The 11,191-nt window shown below is 35.7% G+C and overlaps 1 protein-coding gene across 1 annotated transcript; it reads left to right on the plus strand.

Moving 5' to 3' along the window:
• The first annotated feature begins 8,093 nt into the window (after nt 1–8,093).
• LOC106407941 lies at nt 8,094–11,191 on the plus strand. The gene is given in 8 exon segments (XM_013848784.3): nt 8,094–8,119; nt 8,322–8,404; nt 8,407–8,613; nt 8,703–8,825; nt 8,933–10,460; nt 10,536–10,651; nt 10,718–10,836; nt 10,990–11,191. Coding segments are annotated over 8 exon segments (2,325 nt in total). The 3' UTR covers nt 11,113–11,191.

An 11,191-nucleotide genomic window follows, 5' to 3' on the forward strand; every position in this document is an offset into this window, starting at 1 on the left:
CTAACTTTAATTCTGTCCCCAATTTTTTTTTTTTAATTTCGGGTCTGGTCGAATCTGTGTATTTATTATGTCGGGTCTGGTTTTTTTAATTGGGTAATCGCTGTTACAAAACGTGATTTTGGTTCCTTAATCACGACTTGGGATTTAATAGAGAGGGGGATTAAAAAAGATTAGGGGGGAAATATGAAAGAGAATCTACTAGTTTGGGTGGGATCGGAAGAAGTAAATACTTTGGGGGGAAATAAGTAGGGTTTGTGTGTATGTGGGGGGAATAGGCAGGCAACCCAAAATAATGGGAAAAAAAGAGAGGACAAAAGTGGAGCGAAGCATATTTTTGCAGACAAAAATCACAGAGAAAGGAAAAGAGATGACTCGGTAATTTACCATTTTATCCTTCATTTGCTATGTTTTTTTTACAAGACGCGGACGCAGCGGCTTGCGGCCAAAAACTGAACATAAAAATAAATAAAAAATGGTGGAAAATTAATTAAGCTGACGCTGCGATTATTTTCGCGAAGATTTCCAGTGTCGTTTGTGACGTTGTTAAAAGTAGCGACAGTTAGATAGTCGCTGCGATTATCTTTGATAGACAAGAGCACCGGCGGTGGTGTTGCTCTCCAGATCCCTGAACAAAAAAATGGTTATACATTTGATCACAAACCGCTGACGCAGCGTCTTGTAAAAGAACAGAGCTATTATAAAAAAAACTTGAAATACCCTGAAATATATTATGTAGCAATCAAACCTAGGTCTAGGTCTGGTTGACCAATGTGACGACAAAACTACTTGAGCCACCACTTTTCTTTATATTTAGAATGCAAATACTTTTTATATACATATATATACATAAATGATGAAAAACTAATCCCTGATTAATTTTTGATTAATCTCTGATTTTTTGTTAACTCACTAATTTCCAAACAAGGGATCTATTGAATTGTTTATGAGAAAGAAAAACTGGCCAAACAAAGTTGTTTTTTAAGGACTGGAAGCATGAGCTTCAATGGCTTCTATCCAAGGCTGGGCCCTGCATATTTTTGGCGAATAGTTCATAATTCATACTTTAGACGAAAGCTTTATGTGTAATTTTTTCTACTTTTTATTTTCGTGGAGTAGGGGAATTAAATGCACATATCAAAAGTATGTTTGTAGGTTTCTATTCTATTAAAACTGAAGTACAAAATAATATTTACTTATTTTAAAGTGATTTGTTACATCTTCTTCGTTCGTTTTAACTAATTTTAACCATTTCATTTGTTTTCTTTTCTAAATAATTTTAAATCGTTTATTACAGAAGTACAAAACAAAACTTACTTATTTTTAAGTGTTTTATTACATCTTTTACATTCTTTTTTCACTCTCCTAAACTACTTTATTAATTGTTTTTATCACAATAGTCCGGCGCCATTTATTTTACGTGTTAACCGTAATAATTTCACAAGTTTAAATGAAATTGTTGTATTAGTGATAAGAATCCAAACCAGTTAACAAAGAATTTTGTATTTGTTTTCATAATCAGTTAGACATTGGAATTTAAGTACACGTTGGTATACATATTGTTTTTTTCAGTATCGAATTTGTTGAATTTTAAAATTAAACTATATTCAGTATTATAAATTTACGGATAGGGTTCGAATCGGATTCTTCCGAATCCGGGTAGGATCGTTGGAACCTAAAAATATCTAAATACTCTATATATATGTTTAAAAATGTCACTAGACCATTTATAAAAATGTAAAATACCAACTTTGTGCAGACGCGCGGATAGAAGTCTAGTATGTAGTTAAGAGAGTTAATCTTCAAAATTCACATAACAAAAGGATGCTTAACTGTGGATATAATTTGAGAAACAATATTTGCAAAACATTTTGGGGGTTGTTTGTTTCACCATCTGTCATCTCTATACATCAGATCAATTTATATGATCCATCTAGATAATCCATCCAAATTTCATGAGACTGTTTGTTTGTCCATCCAAATATTTCATCTAGATGAATCATCTAAATGGATCTTATGTTTGTTTCTTTATCTTTATTTCCATCCAGATGAGTTTAGTAAACAAATTACTAAAATACAAATACAATTGTTTTGATTTAATCATATGTTTGATGTTAATTTAAACTATATTAAGTTTTATTATTTAGTCTAAAATATATTTACACTGAAATTATTTTAAAATTAGCATTTTGACATTCATAAATTATTACTACATATAAATTTATAAATTTTTATTTTGATTTGTATTAAAAGTTTACTACAATAATAACTTCTAATAGACAAAAGGTTTGATAAACATATACATAAAAAACTTTAAAGTTTCTATCTAAAAAGAGTATTAAAAATAAACTGATTATAATATTCAAATAAATATATCTAAAACTAGTTTTACATTTTTTTGGATAACACGATTTTTGTTTTTGACGGAAATTGCGATTTATGTTTTTGGTCAGTAAAACATGATTTCCGGTGACGGGTGGAAAACACGATATCCAGTTTCGGCGGGAAACCACAACTTTCGATTCTAACGGAAAAATGTGATTTTTTTTTTTGGCGGGAAAATGAGATTTTCCAGTTTTGACAGCAAATGAAATTTTTGGTTTTAACAGAAAACACAATTTTGATTTTGGAGGGAAAATCAATTTTCTAGTTTTGGGAGGAAAACAAGATTTTTCGGGATTGGCGGGAAAATGAGATTATTTTGGTTTTGGCGGGTAAACAAGATTTCTGATTTTGGTGGGAAAATATGATTTTCGGTTTTTGCGGAAAAACGAAATTTTTGGTTTTGGCGAGAAAATGAAATTTTTGGTTTTTTGCGGGAAAACACGTTTTTGGTTTTTGTGGGAAGGAGATTTTCCGGTTTTGGCGGAAAAACAAGATTTTCCAGTTTTGGTGGAAAAATATGTTTTGCGGTTTTGGAGGAAAAATGTGTTTTTGCTGTGTTGACGGGAAAATTCGTTTTTGGCGGCAAAGTGTATTTTGTGATTTTGATGGAAAATTGCATTTTTGGCAAGAAAATGTATTTTTTGCGGGAAAATGCATTTTGACGGGAAAATGCATTTTTTACGTTTTGGCGGGAAAAAGTGTTTTTGGCGGGAAAGTGGTTTTTTGCCATTTTGGTCGAAAAACATGTTGGAAAATGTGTTTTACGTTTTTGCTGGGAAAATGTTTTTTTTGCAGTTTTAACGAAAAAATGCGTTTTTGGCGAACAATGCATTTTGGAGTTTTGGCGAGAAAATGCATTTTGGAGTTTTGGCGAGAAAATGCATTTTTATATTTTCGGCGGGAAAATGCGTTTTTGTGTTGGTGGGAAAATGCGTTTATGCTGTTTTGGTGGGAAAATGTGGGTTTTGCGGTCTTGCCGGAAAAGTGTGTTTTTGCTATTTTGGCGGGAATGAATTTTTACGATTTTGGCGGGAAAATGTGTTTTTGTGGTTTTGATGGGAAAATGCGTTTTTGTTGTTTTGTCATTTTTCTTGAGTGACAAAATTATATTTAGGTTTGTTATTTGTAAATTATATTAGAGGTATAAGAGACATTATACTATTTTAACAGAACAATCTCCATCCAAATGCTTAAATTTGAATCAGCCAGCTGATTTTTAAAATGTAGCCTAAATTTTGAAAACTCATCCAGATGATCCTTCTAGATGACTTGTACTTTTAATGCTAAACAAACAAAATTCTCATATACATCCAGATGACTCATATGGATGGTGAAACAAACGTACCCTTGTTAAAAATCAAGATGAAACTAGTCCGCAGCATCTTTATGCTTACTCAATTCTTTGTTTCATGTTCAAGACATGCATATTGCGTCAATATTAATTTTCTAGAAATGATAAATATTACAAAATTTATTCAAATAACAATTTGAAACATATTTAAACGTAAATTTTCTCCAAGTCATTGCTTGAAAACTAAAAGCACCTGAGAAGATATGTCATCTTATGTGGCAGCTGATAACAGAACATGTGGTTGTAACGAGAAATCTGAACCGCCATAATATGAGATGCGATAATTATTGCCCAAAATGTGGGGAACCAGAAGAAACTATTACTCATGTCATATTTGAATGCCCTCCAGCTCTGCAAGTATGGTCCCTATCAACAACACCATCTAACCCTGACATTTTTCTGTTGCCAAGTATTTATGCCAATATGGATTACCTCTTCTGGAAAAAGAATAACATTGTTGAACCGAAACTAGATTATCTGGTATATCTGGAATGCTCGGAATGGTAAACTCTTTAGGAGAATTGACAGAGATCCTTTGGAGCTAGTCCGATATGCAGAAAATGAATGCCAAGCCTGGTTTAATGCCAATGAGATGGTCACTCCTGCATAGTAGCGAGGAACTTCAGGTCATAAGCTTGGATAATATTTGCATGGTGGATGGTTCATGAACTTCCACGGCAGAGTTCCACGGCAGAGTTCAGTGGTTGTCGCTGGGTTTGGAAGGATAGTTTTCGAAAGATTCAGCTCATGGGAACGCGAAACTTAAGGAGGTGAGAGTATGCTACAACATTCGTCATGTCAGCGCTTTGGAACAGATTGCAAGGATCTGATCTCGATGTTAAAGGAGCTTTAATTTTGGCTAAGTTTTGCAACAGAATTGGAGGCTATAAAGCACTGCATATATGTTTTCCAGACTTCAAGATATCTCATATCGCAAGGGCACATAATGGAATTTTAGATTTTTTAGCTAAGAGTGCAAGATCTTTCCATAGAGAGCTTTGTTACATTGATTATTTTATTCATGTCTGGTACCTAGACCACCTCAAGTTTGAATAATAGAATAGCCGTTGATTGTTAAAAAAATGCAAATTTTAAAACTTTTTAAAATATTAGACTAGTCATCTAAAATTGTAATTTTAAATCTACCATTAGTGGATATTTGTTAGACCATGCATTTAGTATAATTAATGATTTTGAGTATGTATTTAGCTAAAAATACAAAGATCAAATCCCTATTTTTGGAGATTGCAGAAAAATTAAAAAAAAAATACTAACAATTTTATCAAAAAATAATATTTTTTTCTCAAATTCAAGATTGCCTTCACTCCTTAACATGAATTGAACTCCTTTAAATAAGTTTCAACAAAACGAGAGAACAGAGCTCGAGAAAATAAAAGTATGAACATTATAACCTAACTGTTGGAGATGGATTGCATCTAACGGACAAGGTTCATCGAGAAAATATAATTGGGTCCAAATAAGTGAGGCAGCAATAGCTTACGCCGACTTAGAGACAAAAATAGAAACAAAATAAGTATATAAAGAGAAAAACGAAGATTGAAAAACACATTTACAAACACACACTTCTCCGCACAAGAGATAATGTTTATTATTTTCCTCTTTTTCTTGTTGAGCTGATCATCTATTCAATTAAACATGTCTTTTCACTTATAATTTGTTTCTTGATTAATCAATAAACGTCTTTAACTCATCTTCTAATTTGTGTACACAACCAGTATGTACTGAACTCAAATTCAACAACATAATTTGACACTGTTTGTGGGGAACTAGAAATTAACGCCAAGAAAGATTATGACTGGAGGTAATTTTATTGGATGAGTTCGAGATGAATACAAGGGGTGCTTGATAAAAATGGAAATTATATGTAATGAGAGTATAGTTTAGCTTTGAAGAATTCGGATCCCTTGTCTTTGGCCCTTCCTTCTTCATTTTATAGATCTTTCCGGTGGATCATGGTGGCGTGATCACCGGAGTATATTAGACGCTTTGATGATGGCTTTTAATACTTTTTATTCCTTTACGTTTTGCATTGACTCTTCCATGCTCGTCGTGTTTGACTTTTTGAACCGGGGGTGGGCTTTGACTTTAGTGGGCCTATATATGTCTTCTTCTTGGATCTCAATGGTGACTGATTTTAGGAAGGTAAAAGCACCTTAGTGGGGCTATGTCTTCTTCTCCAAGCCTTTACTTGGAAGGTAAAAGCACCTCAGAAGATATATTATCTTATATGGAAAATGATAAGAGGACAAGTGGTTGTAACGAGAAATCTGAATCGTCGGAATATGAGATACGAAAACTATTGCTCGAGATGTGAGGAACCAAAAGAAATTGTTATTCATGCCATATTCGAATGTCTTCCAGCTTTGCAAGTATGGTCTCCATCAACAAAACCATATAGTCCTAACATCTTTTCGCTACCGAGTATTTATGCCAATATGAATTACCTCTTCTAGAGGAAGAATATCATTGTTGAACAAGAACTCGATAGAGATCCTTACACATGGATAATCTGGAAGGCTCAGAATGATAAACTATTTAGGGGGATACACAAGGATCCCTTGGAGCTAGTCCGATATGCGGAAAGTGAATGCCAGGCTTGGTTTAATGCAAATGAGATGGTACCACTCAACCCACATGAGCATAGTAGTGAGGAATCCCAAGTCATAAGTTTGGATAATCTCTGTATGGTGGATGGTTCATGGACTTCCACAACACAATTCAATGGTTGTGGTTGGTTTTGGAAGGATATTATGGGAAAATCCAATTTATGGGGACGCGAAACTTAAGAAGGCGAGAGACTGCTTTACACTCGGAAGTGGAAGCCCTGCGATGGGAAATGGAGAGCATGCTACAACATTTTTCATGTCAGAGTTTTGGGACAGATTGCAATGATCAAATTGCGATGATAAATGAACCTCAAGATTGGCCATGTTTTGCAACAGAATTAGAGACAATACAGACGATGCATATATGTTTTCTGGAGTTTAAGAGATCTCATATTCCAAGAGCACAAAATAAAATTTCGGACTCTTTAACTAAGATTGTAGGATCTTTTCATAAGGAACTTTGTTACATTAGTTGTTCTATTCCGGTTTGGTTACCTACACCACTTTAAGTTTGAGTAATAATATAGCCGTTCGCTGTAAAAAGAAAAATTCAATCATAAAGTTTAATCAAAAATAGATTGGAATTACACCAAAAAAAAATAGATTAGCCAAACTAGCCCAAAAATAGAAATCTGATATAGAAAGTTTTAGATAGATATATAGTGGAAAATGAGATACAAAAACATGAAAGACAGAATTGAATTCTACAAAAATAAGTAGACCGATATGTCCATATATATTTGTTTCTTAAAAATGAATGGACATAAACTACGTACGACACTACATGAGTTATACAAATATACGAGCGATAACAATGACAAAAAAAAAAGAAAAAAAAAATACTAAACATGTGGCCTTTATACCTCTTGGGCGTATAGCTTACGTAAGATTAATATATGCATGTATACGTCAATGTTATACTATACAAAACTGGAGCTTTTAAGGGAATTTACATATATATATCATTTTTCTTTTTCTTCTTCTTCATATAGAAGAGTAAAACTCAAAGCCGCCATACAATTACAAAAGTAGACCAGAACTCGACAGCGGAAGAGGACATCACCGTGCCTTTTTTGTTTATCGAACAAATTATATATGTCCATATTTCTCATATTTTTCTGATTTAAGCCTATAAAACGACATAAATAATATTCTTTTACTACATTTTGTTTCATAGGCCAAAAATCAGAAAAATTGAACTTTTTTTTTTTTAAGTTTGGAAGAGTGAAATGTATGGAGAAGAAAGTGGACACGTGGCGGCCTGGGGGCCTTGTAATGACATGAAAAAGCAAGTTTCAAATCACATCGTTAGGCCCATAGCCGCTTGGCGCTGTCGTCTTCGTCTTCGTCTTCTTCGTCTTCTCTCTCTCTCTCTCTCTCTTCCACTTCCTTTCATTTGTTACTCCTTTTGTTAGTGGAGAATTCTCTGGAAGTAGAATATATCGATTCTTCGTTGGAGGTAACTCGAGCTCGATGGTATAATAATTCTCTGACGTTTTATTCCTTTGATAATTGTTCCTGGGTTTTGAAGAAGTCTATTTCTCTGGATTTCTAGGTCTATGGTTTCAGTTATTGAAATATTGCTTTGTAATTTATTTGCTTGATTCCCCATGTGTATCTTTGCGACTCGATGGAGGTAACTCGAGCTCGATTCAGCTCCTTTGGGAACAGTAGTTAATATTTGTTCTTATATCGACGATGCATAATAATATATTTAATATTTAAAATCTAATATGAGGTCCATATCCATTGTCATGCGGTAATTTTTAATTTTAATACAAGTTTAAGATGCCGACAATCTTTATTTTCTTCTATCCATCTCCACATATCTCTCTTTCCTTATCTTCTTCCCTACTCTTTCTTCTCCGTAGATCTGTCAAAGAGAGGATATCAACGGCATAAAGTGACATCTTCACGAACGAGCTTGTTCGAGGATCATCACGGGTTTCGTATGTGTGAAGTGAAAATGCTGAAGCGAGGAAGAAGTTTGCTTCCGTGGATGCTTTATCAGAGTTAGTGTGGTCTCCTCGTAACGGTCTTAGAATGTGCTGATTTTTAGTTTCACGGGTAAAAAAGCGAAACTACCCTCTCCTAGCGTCTTTGATGATATAGCACTAACCAACAACAACAACATGGAGTCTCATTCCAAAAGCAATAGTATCCAACACCAAGAAGAAGAAGCTGGTTACTGTGTAGATAGAACTGATGACCAAGTCAACCAAGCGTGTAGCGAAAAGAACAGACCATTGCCAGGTTGCTCAATGATCATTTTCGCGTGTTTGTGGAATTGTCTTTTAATATGAGACTCCATGTTGTTGTGTTTTTTTTTTTTTTTTTGGCAGGGATTGGTGGTTCTGTTGAGAATACCAAACCTGAAAGAGAAGAGATGGGTGAGGATAAGGTTGAAACCAATGATGATTCTGAAGAAGCAGAGACAAGAGTAGGAGCTTCCAAAAGATCTTTAGGTGAAAATGAATAAATAAAGTTCATTGTCTTCTTAATTAGTTTCCATTATTACGTGTTTATTGTTATTTTTTTTTTTAATTTATGGATATGTCTCAACGTCGAGTAGATAGTCCAAGAGGAGAAACGGAAGCTTTGTTGGCAAATGAAGAGTTGAGATTGGAAAGAGCTGGATCTCAAGAGGAACCAACTAACCTTGGGGACAATAGAGCTGACCGTGTAGAAGCAACGGATGAGAACGACCTCCCAAGTCCTGCTAGTAAGGCATGTGAGCGTCTTGCCAAAGCAAAAGGGAAAGAAAAAGCTTTATACGATGGAAACTTTAATGATGATGAGAGTTTTGGGAGTGTAGAAAGTTGCAACAGTGCTGGTTTGGTCTCAAGGGGAAGAAAGAAAAGAGCAGGGTTCGAGGAGCAGGGGCTGATCCTCGGAAGCAAACGCCTCAAAACTCTTAGCCAAGAATGTTTGGAGTCAACTTCGAAGCTCAAGCACGATAGTTCCTTTATGAATTGGATATCAAACATGACTAAAGGAATCTGGAAAGGTAATGAAGAAGACAATTCTCCTCTTGTACCTCTTACCACCACCACATCAGATGCTAATGGTCAAGTCAATGCCATCGTTGATCAGCCAGAAATGAGCGGATGCAGAAACACCGGTTTCCAGTCTTTTTTCCAGTCTATATATTGTCAGAAGAAAAGTGACCAAGACGCTGTCGAGGTGGGCAATGCTAATGTAGCTTCTTTACAGGAACTTCCTGAACGATGCCTCATCACTAGAGGAGATCACGTGTCTTCATCTGGCAATGGGGTTGCTCCAGTGTCCGAACCCGACATTTCATCTGGAAAAGTTGGAATTAACCAGACAAGTGAAACGTTCTCTTCAGAGAAGAAACAGGACGACAAAGAGACAAACATCTCTTTGTTGCCTCTTAGTAAGTCCAAGCAGAGTGAAAAGCAAAAGACCTGCTGTGAAGGAGATGAAAAAGATGTTCAATGTTTAACCAACAAGAACTCTGGTCTCCAGAGTTTGTGGATAAGCCGGTTTTCTTCTAAAAGTTCTCTCCCTCAGAAACAAGATCTCCGTGAGAGAATCATCACTAAGGAGGCCAATGATTCATCCTCAGATGCGGTTAAAATCGGTGATCCACCGCAGAACAACGCTATTCTTCCCATAGTATCTTCACTGAGAGTAGAGTCTTCGGAAGCAATGGCTTCTTTGTTTGCAAGAAGATTAGAAGCAATGAAACACATGCTGCCTACATGTTCTTTAGCTGAGAACACAGAGGGAAGAGATGGGATTCTAATCTGTTTCTACTGCGGTAAAAAGGGTCATTGGTTACAGGAATGTTTGGAAGTAACTGACACTGAGCTCAGAGATCTAGTCCGGAACATAAGTGCTCGGAACGGAAGAGAAGAAGCTTCAACTCTATGCATTAGATGTTTTCAGCTAAGTCACTGGGCTGCAACATGCCCAAATGCTCCACCGTACAGTTCAGCACCTGAAGATAGATCGGTGAAGCACTATTTAGCTTCTACCTCCGGGCCGAAACTGCCTTTCAGAGGTTTCACAGACGTGCCAAAGGCGGTCTTTGAAGCTGTTCAAGTGCTTCGGCTAACCCGCACAGACGTTCTCAAGTAAGCTTCAAGTTCATAAAGAATGTTTCTCCTGTCGCATTGTGATAATACTTTCGAGTATCGTTTTGATTTCAGATGGATAAACAGTAAGAAGTCTGTATCGGGTCTTGAAGGGTTCTTCTTGCGGCTAAGGCTCGGGAAATGGGCAGAAGGGCTTGGGGGAACCGGGTATCACGTAGCCCGTATAGAAGGTATTACCAGAATCACGTCGTACTCAATTGTGACTCATTGTTGGTTCTAACTACATACATATCCAGGTGCTACAGAGGGACAAAGCTCAAAGGAACATCCAGTGAACAGCTCAGTCTCGGTCAAAGTTGGAGGGATGACTTGCTTTGTTGAATCTCAGTTTATCTCAAACCACGACTTTGTTGAGGTTAATTATTCACAGTTGTTTGTTAGTCATAAGAATGTTAATTTTTTTTTTCTATTTTTAGTCAGACGATGGTGTGAATAGTTTAATTTGTTGTGTCTGTATGATTTATAGAGTTTTCATTTCTGAATATTTGGTATTCGCTTACCTGAGCAGGAGGAGTTGCTGGCATGGTGGCGGAGCGCTGCAAAACGTGCCGGAAAAAGTGGAGTTGACGATACCCTGATGGCAGAGGAACTTAGTCGGAAAATTCAGCAGAGAAAGATGTTAGGCTTTTAGATATTTGTTAAACAGATAATACAGTACTTGTTTTGGGGAAAACCTGTGTATTTATTTATTTAAATAGGTTTTACATCTA

Source organism: Brassica napus, chromosome C7, assembly GCF_020379485.1.
Source record: "Brassica napus cultivar Da-Ae chromosome C7, Da-Ae, whole genome shotgun sequence".
Lineage (NCBI taxonomy): Eukaryota > Viridiplantae > Streptophyta > Magnoliopsida > Brassicales > Brassicaceae > Brassica > Brassica napus.